The sequence below is a fragment of the Schizosaccharomyces octosporus genome (assembly GCF_000150505.1).
Source record: "Schizosaccharomyces octosporus yFS286 unplaced genomic scaffold supercont6.3, whole genome shotgun sequence".
Classification (NCBI taxonomy): Eukaryota; Fungi; Ascomycota; class Schizosaccharomycetes; order Schizosaccharomycetales; family Schizosaccharomycetaceae; genus Schizosaccharomyces; species Schizosaccharomyces octosporus.
In genome coordinates this window covers 1,112,665-1,133,492 of record NW_013185621.1, presented here as the reverse complement: position 1 = coordinate 1,133,492, position 20,828 = coordinate 1,112,665, and the positions used below count along the sequence as shown (strand labels likewise).

The window sequence follows — 20,828 nt, the reverse complement described above, 5'->3', positions numbered from 1 at the left end:
AGTGCCCTCCAACTGAAGCAGTAAAAAGCACACGTAGTCTGTTAAGTTTTCTAAAAAGATTATAAAAAGAAACAGAGTAAAAATATAAGTAAAAGAGAGATGTATAAATATATAAAAGTATAACACCTGCGTCTAATCATAAATAAAATCATAGTATGCGAAAGAAATATTGAACTTGCAAAGTATACCCATATTTTAAATTCAACAAGAATTACATGTAAATTAAGATGATCTCTTTCTAGGACGACGCTCTGACGGTGAATCTGCTGTCCTTTTTCGTTTCTGCTTCAATAACGAGTTAGGATTGATGGATGTAGAGACTGGTGCAGGCGGCGATTGAGCCGGTAAGCTCAGAGCTGGTTTAGAAAAAGTAGTGGAGCTTTCAACTGACAAAAGTGGATTGCTAGACTTAGAGTGGGCTGTCAAACCAGACAACCATTTGTGAGTACTGGCGATTGGCTTTTCTAGACTATAAGCAACAGATGTATCTTCCAAAAAATCAATGCGTGGTACGGCATTTGATTGCCAATTTGGGGATCCCGGAGGACTCGCGGGAGGAGTAGGTAATGTTGTTTTGTTCATGTCCAAAAGTAAATCGGTTAAATGACTACAAACAGCATTAGTAGGAAGAACTAGTAAAGTTAAACTGTTCCATTTTTCTCGCCTAATTTCAAGAGAAGAGAATTATAAAACATACGTATTTTCCATCAAAATTCGACGGTAGACCTGTGAGATATCTGCTATCTTCTGCTCAATATTATCTGTTTCCTGAAGAACTACATCAAATGATTTTCTCAGTTTTAGATACTTTCTTTTAAATGACTTTACGGATGCCATTTTTACTTTATTGAATACAGATCGTCAATTCCCTCTTATTTCATGCTTGACTCCTTCTTCATATAGTGAAGTTTAGTGATATCTTTAATCACTCAAGCTGGTAAGTTCATTCTGTACCTTGGTTGATTTAGCAGTAAATAAACAAATAGAATAGAAAAAGTAAATTTGGAGAATAAAGTCGGTATGAAAGAATGTGCTGCATAAACTTTATTATTACTTCTTTTTCTTTTTTTTTTTTTTTTGAATATTACTTTGGAAAGAAGCTCAAGTTTGTTTAATTTTATAATGCGGTATGAGAGTTTTCTTTTGGAAAAAGATAGGAAAGCATATGGATTTCGGATGAGTACCAAAATATTATCGGTTTTCAGCTATTTATTTTATTTTGTATTTTTTACCCTAGTAAACGCTGCGTTTCACTTGTGCTTAAAACACCCTTGCATTCAACTAGTTGTACTATAGTAAAGTTCATGCATGTAGAAATCATAATTAAGTAAAATAAAATAAAAAAATGGTAGGTTTCAAGTTCCAGTTTTTAGAGAACTTTTGTCGGATGTTACGCAGGATGTCGTCTATTGTTAGAAGAATGACAATACGTGGATGATTACAACTAGCCATAAATAATCAAACAAAACAGTATCAGAAACATTATAACCTCTATTATTCATTGTATGACTTTTAAGCATATATCGGACTATTAGAAAGGAGATAACTAAACGACTGTAAAGGACAGAAAAGCTTTCTATAGTATGCAACAGACTAATCCATTTTGATAAGATTAGAACTCAAACGCCGTTTATACATGGATAATGGTCGTCTCCAGGGGATTAAAGAATATGGTGGATATGAGAGACCTAATCCAAACAAAAAAAAAAAAGATATATATTATACGCTTAACCAATAAACCAAACCAAAAAGAATATTTTAAATGTAGAAAAGAATCCCTTTCCCTCAACTGATATTTCATGAAATCTCAAAGGACAAATTACGCTTGAGAGAATACGATCAGAAGAATAATAGGGGATTTGCTACCAAACATACAAACACCTTTCCTTTTTTTTAATTATTCGTACTGAATTTGTAACCACACCTAGGACATTCATAAAAGACAGTAGAGCCTTCATCAGCACTTCGCAATTGTAAGGTATGAAAAGTCATTTGATCGTTACCGCATTTAGGACACTTTTCGTCAATCTAGATAGATGTTAATAAATGAACAAAAGAAAATGAAAGAAAACATGAAATCATTTAGTTTACGAAATACAACATGACAAATATCACATTGTATCTTCTTTATAAACCAAAGAAACCAGGGTAATCCTACGTACCGTTGCAGCTTCCTCCTTTTGTGTTTCCACCTGGACAATGCTATGCTTTAGCTTTAAAGCAGAAGGAAATGCATTTGGACCACTTTTTGTTTCAACAGCCAAATTTGCAAATTGCGAAGAGGGATAAACAGATTGACATTGATCACACGTCGTCCATTGTGCCGTAGTACTTTCTAAAAGATTTCCGCATTCAGAGCAAAACACCAAAGATCCAATGGCTGACATGTTGGCTCGTCTTCTCCTTTAGGTGGAAAGCAAGGTGAAGGAAAGGATTTGCATTTTCTTTTTGCATCAAAGTAAGGAAGCTTGCTAGTTTTAGCGCAGTGTATTGTTAAACAGTTTTGGGCAAAGTAACGAAAAGTACGTTAGTAAACATATCTTTCGAAATACCCAATGCAGCAGGTGTTTTGACAATTTCAAAAGACAATTATATCCCATATAGAATTTGATGAGAAAAGAGTACTATATCTTTGTCTTTTTTTTTTTTTTTTTTTTTTTTCTCGGAAGGCGAAGGCAATAAGATATATACGACCGCTACCTTTATATATACATTTACCGAATCAATTCCAAAAATGATAAATTTGTTTGATCTATTGTTAACCAAATTCATTTGGTATTCGAGACTTCATTATCATTACTTTTACTGTTTTCCAGCGAACAAATCTGCGTTCGAGGTTTAAAAGGTAGGGTTGATGCCATAAAAATTCACAAAAAAAGCACGGAAATAGTAGTTTTAAGTTTCTTTTTTTTTAATTTAAAAAATGGCTCAAGGCTCTAGCTTGATGTGTCTCGTTTTTAGTACCCAGTCATGCTCCGTCATATCTCACGTCTGATCCGAAGCTACTCTCGTAACTTACCTATACTTAAAAGAAAGTGCAATCATCGCATGTTTTGAATTTAAAAAAGCCTCTGATCTTTTAACAATTCATTCTTATTTTTTGACAGAGTCTTTTATATTCAAATAACGGGTCTGAGATTCTTCCGTCGATTTTTTACATTACCCGTTCGGTTTCTGTGCGGTTGGTTATAGATGCTCAAATTAAAGGTTAATAGCTGTATTTAATTTCTTCATAATATTTATATAGAATTCCTGGCTGATCTCTTCGGTGTTTCTTCTTTTACTAACATTACCTGCACTTTTTTATTTTTGTGATTATGGCTTCGTCATCCAGTGGTTGCCAAGTAGTGAAAAAACATGGAGTGTCATCGCTCTTTTTGATTTCACTTATTATCCTTATGGCTCAGGTTGTGTCTTACTTTCACAATTCCTTATTAGCTCCAGTTGACAGCCTTTACAAACCTGATGGTTCTCCTCAACTATCTGAGAAGGAAATTATGAGACATGTAACTGAGCTCTCCGAAAATATTGGTTATCGAATTCTCGGTACTGTTGAAGAGGATCTTGCTCGCGAATATATCATGAACGAGATTTTAGCTATCCAGAAGAATTTGGAGGATAGTCCTTTTTCAAACACTCATCAGATTGAAATTTACTACGAGACAGGCGATGGTGCCCATCTTTTCGACTTTATGAACAAACACGTCATCAAAAAGTACCATGGTTTAAGGAATATCGCTGTTCGACTCAGTAACGGAACCGATGCTTCCAAAGAAGAAGCTGTTTTAGTAAATGCTCATGTTGATTCCACTTTACCTAGTCCTGGTGCTACAGATGATGCCCTGGCTGTGGGCATTCTTTTGGAAAACTTGCGTGTTCTTTCCTCTCAACCCATCCCTTTGACACATTCTGTGGTTTTCCTCTTTAACGATGCTGAAGAGTCCTTGCAGGATGCTTCTCATATGTTTATCACCCAGAGTGTTATCAAGGATTCCGTAAAATGCGTCATCAATCTTGAAGCTTGTGGAACTACCGGTGCAGAAATATTGTTCCAAGCTACAAGTAATGAAATGATTAAAGCATACTCTCATGCTCCACGTCCATTTGGTACCGTTTTAGCCGATGATGTTTTTCGTACCGGGATTATCATTAGTGACACGGATTTCCGCCAATTCGTACAATACGGAAATCTTACTGGGTTAGATATGGCCGTTGTTCAAAACAGTTACCTTTACCATACAAAGAAGGATAGTCCCCCCTATATCAGCCCTGGTACTGCTCAACAATTTGGCGAAAACGTTCTGGCTATCCTTCAATACTTAACGTCATCCAAGGCTGACATGGACAATTTGAGTACTTCTGATACCGTCTACTTTTCGATTTTTAATCGGATTTTTTTCATGTATTCCAGTATGACTGCCCGTATCATAAATGCTACTGTTGGTGGTTTGGGAATTTACCTTGCTATACGGGGATCTGAATCTATATTTTTGCCATTTTTGTTTCAGCTTTTTACGGTAATAAGTGCATTCTTCTTCCCTAACCTCTGGGCATACGTATATGGCAACGTCCTTGACAAAGGAATGAGTTGGTTCCGTAATGAGAATTGGCCATTATTTATTTATTTGCCTGTCGTTATCGCTTCCGTGATTATTTCCTCTTGGTTCAACAGAAAATCGGAATATCAAACTTTTAAGGCCACCGTTTTAGTATTTTCTCTCATGGCCTTCATTCCCTTGCCCTCTGCTTATCTTGCTACACTTATAGACTTTTTTATGATCCTTGCTTTATTAATTAACGACTTCCTTTTTAAGAACCAAAAAGAAGTCCACTTTCTGTGTTACGTGATTGGATCGATTGGTTCTTTAACTGCTGGTCTTGAGGCCAGTATTACAATGCTTGATATCTTTGTGCCTCTTACTGGTCGTATTGGAATCGAAAAGGTTGCTGATAACATTATTGGTACTGTTTGTACTTGCTCTTTCTTTATTAGCTTCCCTCTTCTTTCATCATGGATTCAACGCATACGTTCTCCTTGCATTCTAAAGTTTGGTTTTCTGTTGTCTATACTAGTGGCTCTCGTTAGCTCATACATATTAGGAGGTCAAGATACTTACTATGATGCTTTACACCCCCGAAGAGTTTTTCTTCAACACATGGAAAACGTTACGTCAAACGAATTTTCTTTACATGTTGCAGCTGCTGATTCTGCTCCAGGATTTGAGCAACTCGTGTCTAACTTGGCTAGTAAAATATCTGACGAACCAATTGTTAAAACGGAAATCGACGATTGGAATTCGGATTGGGACACAGTGTATCCTTTCAGTCAGTTTCTAGGATCCTATCGCATTCCTCTAAATGAAGAACCTAACTTTGAACAGAAACCCCGCCTGTCTTTCTCAAACAAGGTTGTAGCGAATGGAATTGCCAATGTTACTGTAACAGTTGATCATCCCGGCTTGATCTGGACAGTTATCTCTTTTGATGCAGATTTAATATCTTGGTCTTTACCGGAAGTACCAAACGATGTGCGTAGACATCATATCCGTGAAGTTAGTGCCTACGGCATTGATTCCTATTCTTTTGATATGAGCTATGTTGATGAACCAATATATTTCGATTTTGTTGGTCTCAATGCTATAGGCCATTATCCTTCGAAATTCGAAGAAGGTAAACATCTTCCTAGTATGCACATGTGCTCCAAGCTAAATGAAGATTACTTACCTGAATATACTGACGCTCTTTGTATTGGTGTCGTTTCAGCTGCGTTCCAATTGGATTAAAAGGCTTTGCTGAACGTTTCCAAGAAGGTCATACATATAGAAAGCAAATTTTTAGTGAAGTTACAACACGACTCTTTTCGTAAGATTTTGGTTATTCGGAATATAGCATTTTCTTTAGAAATTAACTAGGTTACTCACTTATGCTTTTGATAAGGTCTATTGAATTCTATATACATCAAAACGTGCAAAAACCTAACAATAATAATACAAGTATCCAAAACAACAATGCAATATTTCGCTATACAGAAGTACATTTACTACAATATTATAGTATTGATTCGCTAAACTTCGTTATAGTGGAGGCTAGAGCTGTACGCTTCTCAGTGGAAAGAAACAGTCACAACTTGACAACACAAACCTACTTCAATGTAAAACTTTACCCACAGCGCATTAGCCGGTATCTCAACATGTCTCTTGTTCCACCCGATAACGTAAGCAAAAAGAATTAAACTGAGAGGTTTGTACTAATCTTTATAGTTTCAACACATTCTCCGTCTTCTCAACACCAATGTTGACGGCAAGCAAAAGGTCATGTACGCCATGACTCAAATCAAGGGTGTCGGTCGTCGCTATGCCAACATTGTCTGCAAGAAGGCTGATGTAGACATGTCTAAGCGTGCTGGTGAACTTACCACTGAAGAGTTGGAGCGTCTTGTTACCATTGTTCAAAACCCTACTCAATTCAAGATCCCTACTTGGTTCCTTAACCGTCAAAAGGATATCAATGATGGCAAGTCTCACCAATTGCTCTCTAACAACGTTGAGGGCAAGCTCCGTGAGGATCTTGAACGTCTTAAGAAGATCCAAGCTCACCGTGGTCTTCGTCACGCTCTCGACCTTCGTGTCCGTGGTCAACACACTAAGACTACTGGCCGCCGTGGTAAGACTGTTGGTGTCTCTAAGAAGAAATAAATTAAATAGTCATCATAACTTTGTAGAACTTAAAAATTTGGATTCAACACTTCTGGTGGAATATAACACAGTACCTGAAGAGAGAAATTGTATAGAAAGTAAGAAGCCTAGTCTCCCATTCACTAAGAAAGAACTATCAATATTGTAAATGAGAGTTTGTAGAATCGTATTTAATTACGAAAGCGCTGGGAATTCCATCATCATCTCAAGTGTCTTTACGAAGGAGGTATTGTTGTGTTTTAAGCAGTTAGCACCATTTTCAAAGCCAGTTATTTAAAAATTCAACTTTAACAGTTTTCATTTAGATAAGCTCAATTCAGGGTTCTATTTTATTTTATTATATCAAAAAATATTCTAAAGCACATAAACATTTCGAAATGAGTGGTTTTTATAAAGTATGGGGATTCTGAATTTGCACTTGATATACTAATGCTTAAAGGGAGTTGGTGCTGAACAAGAGACGCTGTATACTAGTGCTGACAAAAAATTGATGCGAAACACAAAGTTTCCACCTAGTTTTGGTACAAAGGTACGAGTAGACGGAATGTTTTGCTTGCAGAATGTAAGCATGAACATCCGCTAAAGACCTGAAAGTAGGTGCTAACCTCTTATGAATAGGTGGATATGAAACAAGTTAATATTGAGGTACTAAAGCCGTGGATAGCTAATCGGTTAATTGAACTTATAGGATTTGAAGACGAGGTAGTGATCGATTTCGTATATAGCATGCTAGAAGAGGCTGTTGAAGCATCAAAAAACACCGATTCCCATAATGAATCGACTTTAGATCCTAAAAAAGTTCAACTTAATCTTACAGGATTCTTGGAAAGCAAGGCACCTGAATTTGCGGAAGAGCTATGGTTATTAATATTATCGGCTTCTCAAAATCCTTATGGGATTCCTGAGAAATTCATTCAGCAGAAGAAAGAAGAGCTTTCTAAACTTCGGGTAAGTCATTTGAAGTAATCAACAATTACTAAACCAACTAGAGCCAAAGAGATGTTTCGGAATCTGAAGTCAAGAAAGAGATTGACCGCTCTTTACATCCTGCTGAAGAACGTACTTCTAGAGAAGATAGACATTGGAACATTAGAGAAAGCTCCGGTCTGCGACCGAGACGTGAACCTCAAAGTTTTTCACGAAGAGAACATCGCCGAAGATCATCCTATGAGAGAGAAAGGTCACCACGTAGACACCGCAACAATAGACGCGAAGTGGACTCCAATGAGCGGTTCTACACAGACAACAATAATACACGAAGCTATCGGTCTTCCCGTCATCCAAGGAGCATTCGTAATAGACATGATGAATTTGATGAATTCGGAAGATCGAGACCTTCTGAAAGACGGGAAACTGACTACTATTCCAAAAGAAATCGTAGTCGTTCACCCTATGAGAGTGAAGAAGAAAGGTTTTCTGAGAGATAACTTTTTGATTTGAGTTTATGGAAAGCTATAGGACAATGTTATGATTGACTTCTTAGAGGCCGTATTTGTATTGCGCTTACTGTGAGTATGGTGACGATTTATGAATTAAATAAGGCATAAAACTATCTATACTATGATTGAACTAGATTAGTAGTATCCATTGATATCCATTATACTGTTACTTGACCTTTGAATACTGCTCGGAGTTAGTACTACTTTTAGAAAATAAAATTCGAGATTGACCAACTACGAATCGAAAAACATCTTTCGAGTCCTTAATTTATTCAAATCTATTCAGAATGAGCATATCGTGATATTTATCTTAGGAGAATAGAGCAGACACTAATTTGGCCGCACATAGTGCTTTTGCCCACTGTAAAATGACCGACAAAACAAAACAAAAATGGGAAATCAATGATGAAGCATATTTAGAAAAAGGCGGCCTGACTATGGAGTTCTATCCGTTAATCGAAAAAAATGCGCTAAAAGAAAGCTTTGCTTTAGTGAAGGAAAATATGCAAACCCTTTATGAAAACAGTGTTCTAAGCTGGGATGAAGAAGAAAAATGGAAAGAGATGAGCATGGATACTCTTCACTACGTTTGTTTGTATACTATCGAACACCATAAGTTAATTGGTTTTATGAGTTTTGAAGAAACAATCGAAGCAGATCTTCCATGTCTTTACTTGTATGAACTTCAGATCACAAAAGATATGAGAAGAAAAGGATGCGGATCCTGGCTTATGAAACAGTTAACAAGGATCGCCGAGCAAAGAAGAATTCCCTATCTCTTTCTGACAGTCTTTGGTAAAAACGAGCAAGCACTTCAATTCTATCATCGATTTCATTTTTCACCGCATGCAACATCACCACAGCCAAAAAAGTTTCGATCTGGCAAGGTCGTTCACCCTGATTACTATATCATGTATTCTCGTGTATGACAAGGAGCAGAATCAAGGCACAGTTTTAATTATTTTTTCTGGCTTAAACACGGGATGAAGACCTTCCCAAATAAACCGAATTATCTGTTTTGCTTTGTGAGAATTTAAGAAACTTGAAAACAGACAAAATTGTTCCTCAGTAGATACTTTAGCTCTGTTAGGTTTCCAAAATATTTCATTTTGTTATTTTATATAAATCATAATGCTCAGCATTAACGACTTATTTCAAAACATATTCGAAATCATTTGTTTATTATAGGAACTATACTTCAATTTCCTTATCTCCCTTTACGGTAACGTACTAGTCTTGTTAGTGTATTTAGAGAAATGTAACGTGTTTTGGTATATAAGCCATGGTGGCAGGTCAATTATTTAAAATCGATGCGGTACAGTGCGCTGGGCAGTAACAAGTCATTTGCTTTGTTTCTGTATTGAAAACAAACTTGACTTTCACCAACAACAAAAGGCACCTAAGCATTTCTTAAGCACCTAAAGTAGTATTTAATTGGTGCGAAAATGAATGCTAACAAGGAGACTGATTATTCCCTTGGGGTGGAAATGATTCCACTTAGCATGGGAGAGTTCTTTGAGGAAATTGATCATATACGAGATGCCATTCGACAGATCGAGGACAATGTTGGCAGAATAGAAATGCTTCATCAACAATCTCTCCAAGAAGTTGATGAATCCAACATAGCTGCTACTACTCGCCAGCTGGAAGGATTTACTGCTGATACCCGTCGTTTGCAAACCAGCGTACAATTAGCAATTCGATCTTTGGAGTCTCAAAATATGCAGCTTCCACCCGACAATGACACTGCTACTAGGAAAACTCAAACTGAAGCTGTGAAGAAGAAATTTATGGATCAAATCCGACACTTTTTGCAAATCGAGAAGACTTATCGTGCTCAATATGAGCAACGCATGCGTCGTCAACTCGAAATTGCTAATCCTAGAGCTACTGAAGAAGATTTTCAAACTGCAATCAGTGAAGAGAACGGTGGTCAAGTCTTCGCTCAGGCTTTGTTACGCTCTAATCGTTCCGGCGAAGCTAGAACTGCTCTTCGGGAAGTACAAGAACGTCATGCAGACATTAAGAAAATTGAGCGTACTATTGGTGAGCTTGCTCAATTGTTTCAAGATATGGCTACCATGGTTCAGGAACAAGAACCTGCCGTTGATAAAATTGTTACTGACGCTGTCAACGTAAGAACAAATATGGGTGAAGGTACACAACACATGGACCGTGCAATTAAGAGTGCTAGAGCTGCTAGAAGGAAAAAATGGATTTGTTTCGGTGTTTGCATACTTATCATCTGTATTTTAGTCGCTGTTCTTTGCGGTGTTTTGATTCCCGTTGTCGGTGGCCACAAACATTGATTTTATTCATTTTTGTTCTTCCTTTTTTCTTTCTGCCCACCCAAATTTCGTCTAAAAAATACCGCCTTAGCCATTTTCTTTCATATAAATGGAGTTATCTAATTATCGAGCAATATGAGGATGGGTGTGAAGTATTCACTTATCTTTTAAACGCGTTAGCATATTCATTATTCAGGTCTCCATCCTTTTTTGCCCGTTGATTTTTTTCTCTAAAACTCGTTGATGGGCATATTCACTTTAATGTCTGTCGTTCAATGTCCAGTATCCTCTCACTTGCGTTTTATGTTCACTTTGATTACACTTTTAAAGTTGTTAGCTAAAGTCGCATGTCGCCCTATTTACGTATGCCGTTTAAAACCGCATAGGTTTAAAGTCGTTCATGGGTCGAAACAACCGAACTCGTAAGTGTATAATAATGTCGCTCGTTACATAGTTTTTAACAAAGTATTAATAGACTAATAGAATCAATAGTCTTAAAGTTCATTTTTTCGTGACTTTTCTTATTTGTCCTTAACTGTAACATAATGAATGATTCTTTAAACCTATTTGAACGAGTACAAGAGTTTTACATTTTCTACATCCATCGACGTAGCAATGTTGATAAAAAGTAGAAGTCATTAATCTTGAACAATATTTGTTTTCAGCGCCTAAAATTATCATTTCAAAGCTCATCAGAATAATCATAGTCATTCTCCAACAAAGATGCTTGAAATTGAGATGTCGAACATGCAGCAGGACTCTTCATCTTTATAGTGTACTCACATTTTTGAGCTTCCAAAACACTGACAATTTCATTCTCAGTTCCACATTCAACAACAACTTTAGTAGATCGGTCAGGGCCGTTCCAGCAACTTTGACCATTGGAGTATCTCAAGGTGTTACCCTTCTGCTCTACAAAATTCCTAAAATGATTAGTTATATGTCTATAAACAAATACAAAGAATTCTTACCCTAAATTAATAGAATTTTGAAGAACATTTTCAAAGAAAACTATTTTGTATACATAATCACCGACCGTGAGTTCCGTCGTCATTCCTTTCAGAAACCGATACAGGTTATCCCAAGAGTAATGATGCTCTTGTAAATCTTCAAGGAGAATAACCTGTTCTTTCTGTAATTCCTCCAGTTCATCTTCTGTAACACTCAACTCGGATTGGACATTTTCCAAATAGAAGCCTAAAATTCCTTATTAGAAAGGAAAACAATGATATTATTCATACCACCTGTATTTTTTATTGACGTAGCAGGTATACTAGGACTTAATATTCCGAAATCAATTAAGGAGCGTTTCACATTCCAGTATACTTCCATAAAGTCCTTTTCAATTTTCTTTAAGAAACCAAAATAAGTAACTAAAATCGTTAATAATTTTGAATTCCAAGAGCAAGTTTTGTACCTTCTTCTTTAGCAATTCGAGCAAGATGGGTAACAGATGATTTTAAATCATCGTGGATTTTGTCTGAAGTAACCTTTTTCTTCACATTCTGAGATCTTATGTCTTCCCAAGAGTCCATAGCTTCTTTTATGGTAGCTTCAAAGTCTTCAGTTTCATACATAAGAGAAATCTCGTCTAACAGATTCTCCAAAGCATTAAGACGTTCGGTATACTCATTTCTTTCATCTAATAGATTGTAAAGATCAATCTTAATTTCTTCTAAATCATTAGCAAGAATGGATCGGCTATCTGAGTCCGATGAAAGCTTTATTGCTTTCACTGTGTTCTGAAGATCTTGTTTCGTCTTTTCAAGTTCTGCAATTTTCGAAGTTACAGAATTGTACTTGTTTAATGTTTCTTCCTTCAATTTAGCACTTTGAGCTATCCAGTCATCTCTAATACGTAGGCCATCAGTCACGAGCTGATTATGTTCATCCAAAGAACGTTTATATTTTTTTGCTTCCTCTTTGCAAGTGTTTTCACACTTCACCAAAGACTCGTCGGAACCATCGCAGCAGTCGCATTTTGTGTCATCAACCCAATTTGAAGGAATGTACTTGCTAATATAGCCATCGTTTTTGCAGAAAAACTTGCCATTCTTACAGGCAGAAGTTCCTTGAAAATGGTTAATACATTAATATAATTAAACAATCATACCTGGTTCGTCGGATCCGTCTGGGCAATCACAGTAATCATCTTTTAAAGGTCAGTTTGTTTCGTCATGAACTCTTCCAATGTTCTCACCGTTAATTTGTTCAAAGTTAATTGTCTTTTCACTTCCTAAACATTTCCATTTCCCGTTTGAATCTGGTTTATATAGATGCAATTCTTCAAGAATTAGAAGATGTGGAAATCACAGCAATGAAAGGACATACCGTTTTCGCTAATACCCCTTATTGAAAGTTTGGCATTTACAAACGGAATTAATAGAATACTAAATAACGGCGCCAGGAAGACGCAAGATTTGAGGTGCATTCTACGAATTGGCAGTTAGCAAGGCCTAGGTGTATGTTAGTACTGTACTACGGTGAGATATGGCAGAATTCGGGAGATAAAAGAATTCTCGTAAACGATTGTAGCTTCTTTAGTTTTAAAAATTGGATTGCTCACCTTAAATATAATGTTGTAATAAATCAGTTATTTCAATTTTTGAACACGCATGAGTCACCTTGCTAGGGGCTTTTGTCAAGAAAAACAAAATTCCAAATTTATCATCATCAAACTTGTGAAATGTTGAGTTAATTTTATTCTTATTTTAAAATTATAAACCAATAGACTAAACAAACACAGAAAAAATAACCAAATATACCTTTATAATTATCTCAAGGCTTTACTCTTCTGTTTAGCCAATTCTGCTTCTTTTTCATTTTCTCTATCCTTAGCAATCTGCTCTTTAAGCATCATCTTGTAATCACGGATTTCACCATCAAACTCTTTCACAGTATTATCCTTAACGACCCAAATCTCTTCAGCAACTTGATCAATAAGACGGAAGTCGTGAGTAATGAAAACAACACCACCATCGAAGTTGTTTAAAGCGTCAGCCAACGCATCAATAGTGTCAATATCCAAAGCATTTGTAGGTTCATCAAGAAGTAAAATGTGAGGTTGAGTCATACCGAGGAAAGCAAAAAGGACACGGCGACGCTGACCATCGGAAAGTTGGCTCATGGGAATGACTTGACTCTTACCAGTAAGACCGTAACGACCGATGATTCTTCTCATTTCACCTTCTGGCTTGTTACCGAATTTAGTACGTAACCAATCTACTGCGGATAATCTCATATCCAATTGGTCACCCATATGTTGGTTGAATAAAGCCAATCGAAGACCATGATGATGAACAACGCTTCCAACAGTAGGTTGAACCTTTTCAAGGATCAATCTAATTAATGTAGTCTTACCAGCACCATTAGGACCTACCAAAGCGATTCTGGAATTTAAATCTAAACCAAAGTTCAAATTGGAGAAAATAGTAGGACCTTCAGGATAGTTAAAAGAAACATCTTGAAATTTAACAGCAGGTGAAGGTATACCGCCACCGCATTCTTGGAAACGAATAACTAGCTGTTTCTCTTGAATAATTTCTTCGTCTAGAACCTTGCCGGATTGCTTATCTTTTTCAAGACGCTTGTCCATAGCCTTTACCTTAGCCTTAGCTTTCTTTTGTTGATCACTTCCAGTCATATTTAATTTATTTTGTAATTTAGCCATGTCCTTCTCTTGTTGACGTGCCTTCTTAGCTAACTGGGCATCACGCTCTCCACGAACCTTGAGAAATACATCGTAATTACCCGAATAGTAATCAAGCTTATGATGGTGGAGATGAATGATATCGGTGCAAACCTCATTTAAAGTGTCTTGAGTATGGCAAGTAATCAACACAGTATGACCTTCCATTTCGTGAGTTAAGTATTCTTCCAAATATGCTACTGCTTCAAGGTCAAGGTGATTGGTAGGTTCGTCGAGCATCATAAGAGTAGGCTTAATAAACAGAATACGAGCCAAAGCAATACGCATTCTCCATCCACCGCTTAGATCTTCAGTTCGCTTCGCGATCATTTCATCAGTAAACTGCAGACCCTTGAGAATCTTGTAAACAAGATGTTCACTATTATCTGTTTCAAGTTCAGTAAGACGAGTTTGGATAGTATCCAACTCAACAGCATTCTTATCTGGATCATCAAGAAGATCTTCCATTATGGTTTCAAGGTGTTTACGCTCTTGCTCATTGATGTCCAAAACTGCTTCCACGCAGGTAAGTGAATTGCCCATATATTCGCGATCTAATAAATAAAAGTCTAAAGACTGAGGGGCAGGAATTTGTCCACATGCAATTGCGTGAAGTAAGGTAGACTTGCCGGTACCGTTCGGTGCGATTAAACCATATCGACGACCATTTATTAAGCTGAGTTCAGAGTCCTTGATGAGATGCTTACCATAAGCTGATACTGACAGTTTCTCTACTTGCAAATCACGGCTGTTGGGAGGACTGAGTAAATTACCGGTAACGGTGATACCGGCTGATGGATCAGAACCGTCGGCAGACACTTTCTGTCCAGAAGCATAAGCAAAAATGAGACGACCAGAAAGCAAACCATCTTTCAAGTTTTGATTTTGGTTAAGAGGTCCGTTACCGGAGGACTCATTCTTCTCTTTAGGTTCCATCAAAGAAGCCATTTTTTGAGCCTTTTCTTCTTTCTTGCGAGTCTTGCGATCCTTCTTAGGCTCATCAGACTTCTTGGATTTCTTCTTTTCCTTCTTGGAAGTAGAAGTCTCTTCCTTCTCATCCTTCAAGGAAAGTTCATCCATGTCTTCGTTTAAAGAATCAAAAGCATTCTTACGACTTGATTTCTTGTCACTCTTCTTTTTCTTCTTGGGATATTCTTCAACAACTGATTCTTCTGACTCAGATTCATCTTCATCTTCCTGCTCGTCAGCGAATGCAGCAAAGGCATTAACTGGTTTTTTATTTTGACGGGAAGACTTCTTAGGAGGGGAAACACTTTTTTCCTCTTCTCCATCAGAGTTTGAATCAGATTCATCATCAAGAACAGTTTCCATTTTCTTGGAAGCCTTTTTGTTCTTCTTTGTCTTTGGCTTGGGAGCCGGTTTTACTTCTTCAATCTCACCTTGGATATTTTCTAAATCCAAATCAGCATCACGCTGATTTGCGCGTCTTCCCCTTGCCATTTTTTTTTTTCAAAAGTTCTATATATCAAAAGAATTGGTCCTAAACTCCTTCACAAGGCAACAAACCCAAATTAACAATATAAAAAATACTATTCTATGAAGAAAAGCTTTTCTAAAAAGCTCTCAAATTATATATTGGGAATAAGGTAGTTTGTTGTAGAAAGTAAGTCTACCAAAGGGTAAGAAATTTAGGCGGACTGGCTAAATACTAGTAAATGCCTTTTGTATACTTTTTTCGTTAGATAGACCATACTTTATTTAATAAGAATTAATTTTTAAGGAAATAATGAAGTAAGATAATTGTTTGCATCTTTGGAGAGGCGTACTTAACCAAGTGATTTGGAGCGAACAACAATACTTTTTAATTGATATCAAAGTTATTATATTAATGGTATTAATTGAAGAAACATCCTGAAAATGAAAGCAAGCAATCTATATTTTAGTGATGACAGTAGGCTGAAATGAGACCTCTTGAGAAAAAGTAGACTTATTTTTCGCATTTCAAACTTATTTTTCTCTTCTTTTTTATAAGTTTTTATTTAGAGTCACAGAATACTGAATACTAACGGTTTTTGGCTTTATTCGCACTGAATATTGAAAGTAAAAGTTTGGAGACTATATAAACTGACTATAAATTGGTAACTATTTATAAACTAATTGTTTAATTTTTAATTCAAAAAAATTGGAAGACTTTTATTCTACATGACTCAACGCGCGCAATCCTTTTTGGACATTCTCCAAAACTGTATAGAGCATGGCCCCAAAAGGGAAAAAAGGAAAACTATCGGAAGGCACAGTGGATAAAAATAAGTCTAAAGATAAAAATGTTAAAGATAAAATGAAAGCCAACCCAGGAGGGAAAGAAGCTAGAGAAAAAGTAGGAAATAAAGCGGAGCCAGATACCGCACCTCGTCCTACCGCTAAACAATTAGTAGGCGGCAGTTCTTGGACCGGTAAAATTCCTGCTGTACTATTAAACGAACATTGTCAAAAGAGCAAATGGGAAAAACCGGATATACAGGTGGTAAGTGAATACTACTGACTCAGTTGAACTATAATTTAACGATATCCATAATCAAGAAACAAACAAAATCCAAAAAGTATCTATTTGTATCCGTCCGATTATCGAAAAGAGATCCAAAAAATGCATCTGTCTTTGATCATGCTAACCTGGTTCCTCCAAAAATCTTTTACGAAAAAGAATATTTTCCTGAGAAGGAGACTCTTGTAGAAGCTAGAAATGTCGGAGCTGTATATGCATTACACAGGGTAAGCGATAAAAGCAGCTTTATGGAAAACTGACCAAAATGTAATTACAGGTTCTGTCACATAAATCTTTGCAACATGCACTTCCCCCAAATTTTAGAGATATATGGATAACTTTGGAAAAGCAAAAGAAAGAAGACGTGAAAAACAATAGACAGTACTATTACCAAGAGGATCCTTTTAAGGCTGCGAAAGAGCGAGAAGCAGCGATTGCCTCAAATCAGCAACAATCAACAAAACCTCCTACCCCCAAGCTTCCAAAACCGACGTTCTCTTCTACCGCAGGAACTCGCCTTTCAGAGGTTTCCAAGTATGATTTTAAACATGCTGTCACCCTCAACATGAGCCTTAATCATCGTCAGTCTATTGAAACCCTCTTACGGTCGTTGAACATTTGGGATGCGTATGAAGAGAAGGGACCGTCTGAGAAACTTGAGAGTCTTATAGTTAAGGACCTAGTAAGTCTTGGGTTTCGGGATTTGCATGCAAAGGAAGCATGTCAATACTGCTCATCTTTAGAGGAGGCGCTGGAATGGTTAATTATACATGTTCCGGAAGACGACCTGCCAGAAAGGTTTTTGCCTTCGGATTATAATGTTGGCGTACGAGTCCAGAACAATAATTCTGAAACACTAGCAATTCATTACAATACAAAGCGTAAGACTCTTTCGTTAAAGTCATTCCCACTTACTAATCACCTAGAGTAGGCCTTGCAGAGACCGGTTACAATTATGATTTCTCTTTTTCGGTTTTACAAAGATTCAGAAATAACTTGGCATCTGCAGCAGAGTACTTACAATTTCATTTGGTTAATAAGGAATTTCCTGATAACCCCGAATTTTCTAATGAGTCATTATGTTTCTTTAAGGAAGAGGCGGAAGCCTTGCAATCGATATACGAAAATAAAGTTCTTGTGCATGATGACTCTTGTAAAATAAAGGTTAATGCACCATCAGACGAATTTGGTCAAATTTATATTGAATTTAAACCGCCAGCTCATCCTTATCCTCAAAACATACCTTTAATATTCATATCTTCGACCAAAAGAATGGCGTCGTATATAAAGCTAAGTATAATAAGAAGACTGATTCTTTATGCTCAAAACTATGTTGGGGAGCCTATGCTTGACGTATTATACGACTATTTTCAAGAAAACATTACAAATTTTTTGAAGAACCTCGAACCTTTATTAAGTCTTTCTTCGGTTACAATTGGAACGGATGTATCAAAGACTGAAGATGCTATATCCAATATGCAGAAGGATACTCCAAGGCAGAAATTATTTAAACGTGACAGTGAATTGGACAAGAAGATCTACAATGAATGGTTAGAAAGGCAAAAGAATCCAGAGTTTTTACAAAAAACGAAAGATAGAGAAGCCCTTCCTGCTTCCAAATCAAAAGAAACCCTGCTATCTTACTTACAAAGCTGTCAGTCAATAATTATAAGTGGTGAAACAGGAAGTGGTAAATCTACTCAAGTAGTTCAATTTATTTTGGATCACTTCCTATCGGAAGGTCACGGTACTGTTGCTAACGTTGTATGTACTCAACCCAGAAGAATTTCAGCAATGAGTTTAGCTGAACGAGTTTCTTATGAAAGGACTACTTCTTTGGGGAAGGAAGTTGGTTATAGTGTACATGGAGATAAATGTCTTTCAAAGGAAACTTTGCTAGAATTTTGTACAACAGGTTTATTACTAAGGAGGATTCAATTGCATGGTTTAGCATATCTTCGTACTCTATCATGCATTGTTGTTGATGAAGTCCATGAAAGATCCATAGAGAACGATATACTTCTTGCCTTATTGAAAGCTATTTTGCCACGCGTTCCCAACCTCAAAATTGTACTTATGAGTGCAACGGTTAACGCCGAAAAGTTTATGTCGTATTTTCCCAAATCCAAACATTTACATATCGAAGGTAGAACTTATCCCGTTGAAGATTTCTACATTGAAGATTTCAGTTTTCTAAAAGATGAGGACTCAAACGACGAAATTTCGAAAAGAAAAAACAGCTCGTATGAAGTTGACTATAATCTTATTTCTCAAGTCGTAAACCAAATTGATTCCGAACTATCCTTGAACAAGGGTAGTATTTTAATTTTTCTACCCGGTGTTTCAAACATCAACCGTTGTATACAAGAAATCAAACGAAATTGTGGAGATGGATTTGAAGTACTGCCTCTTCATGCTTCTTTGAATACCATTGATCAAAGGAAAGTTTTTAGATCATACAAGAAAAGGAAGGTCATTTGTTCAACAAATGTTGCGGAGACTTCAATTACAATTAATGACGTTGTGGCAGTTATTGACAGTGGAAGAGTGAAACAAATAGATTACGATCTTAATCGAGATTTAGTAACGTTTAAAGAAACGTGGGCATCTAAGGCTGCTTGCAGACAACGAAGAGGTAGAGCAGGTCGTGTTCAGGCAGGAAAATGTTACAAGTTATACACAAGAGGATTTGAGAAAAAAGGAATGGTTGATGAGACTCCACCCGATGTGCTTCGAACAGCCTTATCCCAGGTTTGCTTAACCATCTTACCTTTAGTGAATCGTTTTAGCAACAATAAAGATTCAGACAAGAAAGGATCTGTTAAGAAATTTATGCAATGTCTTTTGGATCCTCCTACTGACCAGGCTGTTGATACTGCCATAGATAAGCTAATCCAGGTTGGTGCTTTGACTGAAAATGAAGAACTCACAGGACTGGGAGAATACTTGGTAAGATTTTTTGATAGAGTGTTTATTACTAACAATTAGGTTGCTTTACCCGTAGATTTAAAGCTAGGCAAACTTTTAGTTTTAAGCTCTATATTCGGGTTTATAGAACCTGCTCTGAGCATTTCAGCAGTATTATCCTCGAAATCTCCATTTTTGCATGATGATGATACTAGAACATTGAGATCCGAGTTGAGCGGTGGATGGGGTGATGTCCTAACAGATGCTAAAGTATATGACCAGTGGCATGAAATCGTGATATGTAGCGGTATGAAGACAGCTACTGAATGGTGCCGGGATGTAAGTGCTTTCTATTTCAATTGCTTATTAACGTTTAGAATCACATATCTGTTGTTAGTATGCAACAAATTAGACAAAACAGGTCAGAATTAAGTGATGCTATTCAAATGCTGAAACTCGTAATCGACTTGAAGCATATCCATTTTTCATGGAATTCTAGCGAAGATTTAGCGCTTCTTTCGGCCATAATTGCCGGTGCGCTCAGACCAAATATTGTAAAATGTGCTTACCCAGACAAAAAATACGTGTCTTCCTCTTCTGGGTCTATCGAGGTCGATCAAGAAGCTCGATTGACAAAGTTCTTCGATAAACACAAAAATAGATTGTTTATTCACCCAAATAGCGTAATGTTTACTAACTCACCAAACCCATCGAAAGCTACATTTATAGCTTATGAGCGAAAGGTGGAAACCACCAAACCATTTTTGCAAAATTGCACTCCTATAAATACATTTGGGATGGCTCTTCTTGGAACAAACGATATTATAGTGGATCCTTTAGGAAAGGGCTTGGTCCTTGATAATGCCTTTACTGTGAAAGCTTGGCCAAAGGTTGTCATTTTACTGAAATTGCTTAGACGTTATTTGGACTTCGCTTTGCATCTAAGATTAGAGTCTAACCAAAAGGTGTACTACGAAGATGATATTCGTAGATGCATACAGTCATTGATCGCTAGCAATGGTACTTGAGAACGGTCGTTACGGATTCTGAAAGAAAATGTTAATTTTTTGGTGAAAACTATTTCTCTTCTATTATTGGCATATGAAATCGTATATGTAAGAATTATATGTAAATGTAGGAAGAAGCTGTTTAAGTCATAAAAACGTTATTACCCATGTGTGTATCGTAAGGAAACATTCGTATGTGCTTTGGTTATTGTTACACTCATTTCAAGATGTTTTTTGGCTTGATTTTATTAGTATTATTCGATTGAAGAACTGTCTTACATTCAAAGAAATTCATCCATAT

The 20,828-nt window shown here is 36.7% G+C and overlaps 10 protein-coding genes across 10 annotated transcripts; 6 read left to right on the top strand and 4 right to left on the bottom strand.

Moving 5' to 3' along the window:
• Positions 1–222: 222 nt before the first annotated feature.
• SOCG_04044 (Ino80 complex subunit Iec3) lies at positions 223–837 on the bottom strand (the record flags this gene model as incomplete). The annotated part of the gene is made up of 2 exons (XM_013164886.1): positions 223–607; positions 698–837. The coding sequence occupies 2 exons, from the start codon at positions 835–837 to the stop codon at positions 223–225; spliced, it is 525 nt and encodes a 174-aa protein (XP_013020340.1).
• A 634-nt stretch (positions 838–1,471) lies between these two features.
• SOCG_04045 (DNA-directed RNA polymerase complex I subunit Rpa12) lies at positions 1,472–3,105 on the bottom strand. The gene is made up of 2 exons (XM_013164887.1): positions 2,163–3,105; positions 1,472–2,028 (listed from the first exon to the last, which is right to left on the bottom strand). Exons 1-2 carry the CDS (start codon positions 2,385–2,387, stop codon positions 1,894–1,896), a joined length of 360 nt encoding a protein of 119 aa, XP_013020341.1. The 5' UTR covers positions 2,388–3,105; the 3' UTR covers positions 1,472–1,893.
• On the top strand, positions 2,921–5,987 carry SOCG_04046 (peptidase). The gene has a single exon (XM_013164888.1). The coding sequence runs from the start codon at positions 3,318–3,320 to the stop codon at positions 5,781–5,783; it is 2,466 nt and encodes an 821-aa protein (XP_013020342.1). The 5' UTR covers positions 2,921–3,317; the 3' UTR covers positions 5,784–5,987.
• Positions 5,988–6,113: 126 nt separating this feature from the next.
• SOCG_04047 (40S ribosomal protein S18) lies at positions 6,114–6,836 on the top strand. Its single transcript, XM_013164889.1, has 2 exons — positions 6,114–6,214; positions 6,261–6,836. Exons 1-2 carry the CDS (start codon positions 6,191–6,193, stop codon positions 6,693–6,695), a joined length of 459 nt encoding a protein of 152 aa, XP_013020343.1. The 5' UTR covers positions 6,114–6,190; the 3' UTR covers positions 6,696–6,836.
• On the top strand, positions 6,833–8,329 carry SOCG_04048 (splicing coactivator SRRM1). Its single transcript, XM_013164890.1, has 4 exons — positions 6,833–7,090; positions 7,135–7,224; positions 7,314–7,643; positions 7,685–8,329. The coding sequence occupies exons 1-4, from the start codon at positions 7,073–7,075 to the stop codon at positions 8,120–8,122; spliced, it is 876 nt and encodes a 291-aa protein (XP_013020344.1). The 5' UTR covers positions 6,833–7,072; the 3' UTR covers positions 8,123–8,329.
• SOCG_04049 (histone N-acetyltransferase) lies at positions 8,265–9,280 on the top strand. Its single transcript, XM_013164891.1, has one exon. The coding sequence runs from the start codon at positions 8,503–8,505 to the stop codon at positions 9,061–9,063; it is 561 nt and encodes a 186-aa protein (XP_013020345.1). The 5' UTR covers positions 8,265–8,502; the 3' UTR covers positions 9,064–9,280.
• On the bottom strand, positions 8,354–12,984 carry SOCG_04051 (glucosidase II Gtb1). Its single transcript, XM_013164893.1, has 7 exons — positions 12,754–12,984; positions 12,623–12,706; positions 12,536–12,574; positions 11,840–12,493; positions 11,664–11,795; positions 11,394–11,619; positions 8,354–11,345 (listed from the first exon to the last, which is right to left on the bottom strand). The coding sequence occupies exons 1-7, from the start codon at positions 12,851–12,853 to the stop codon at positions 11,105–11,107; spliced, it is 1,476 nt and encodes a 491-aa protein (XP_013020347.1). The 5' UTR covers positions 12,854–12,984; the 3' UTR covers positions 8,354–11,104.
• Positions 9,451–10,937, top strand: SOCG_04050 (SNARE Psy1). Its single transcript, XM_013164892.1, has one exon. The coding sequence runs from the start codon at positions 9,580–9,582 to the stop codon at positions 10,441–10,443; it is 864 nt and encodes a 287-aa protein (XP_013020346.1). The 5' UTR covers positions 9,451–9,579; the 3' UTR covers positions 10,444–10,937.
• A 29-nt stretch (positions 12,985–13,013) lies between the features above and the next one.
• Positions 13,014–16,078, bottom strand: SOCG_04052 (ribosome biogenesis ATPase). The gene has a single exon (XM_013164894.1). The coding sequence runs from the start codon at positions 15,569–15,571 to the stop codon at positions 13,196–13,198; it is 2,376 nt and encodes a 791-aa protein (XP_013020348.1). The 5' UTR covers positions 15,572–16,078; the 3' UTR covers positions 13,014–13,195.
• Positions 15,883–20,693, top strand: SOCG_04053 (ATP-dependent RNA helicase Ucp1). Its single transcript, XM_013164895.1, has 6 exons — positions 15,883–16,595; positions 16,652–16,840; positions 16,891–17,494; positions 17,545–19,562; positions 19,602–19,859; positions 19,898–20,693. Exons 1-6 carry the CDS (start codon positions 16,326–16,328, stop codon positions 20,546–20,548), a joined length of 3,990 nt encoding a protein of 1,329 aa, XP_013020349.1. The 5' UTR covers positions 15,883–16,325; the 3' UTR covers positions 20,549–20,693.
• Positions 20,694–20,828: the final 135 nt, after the last annotated feature.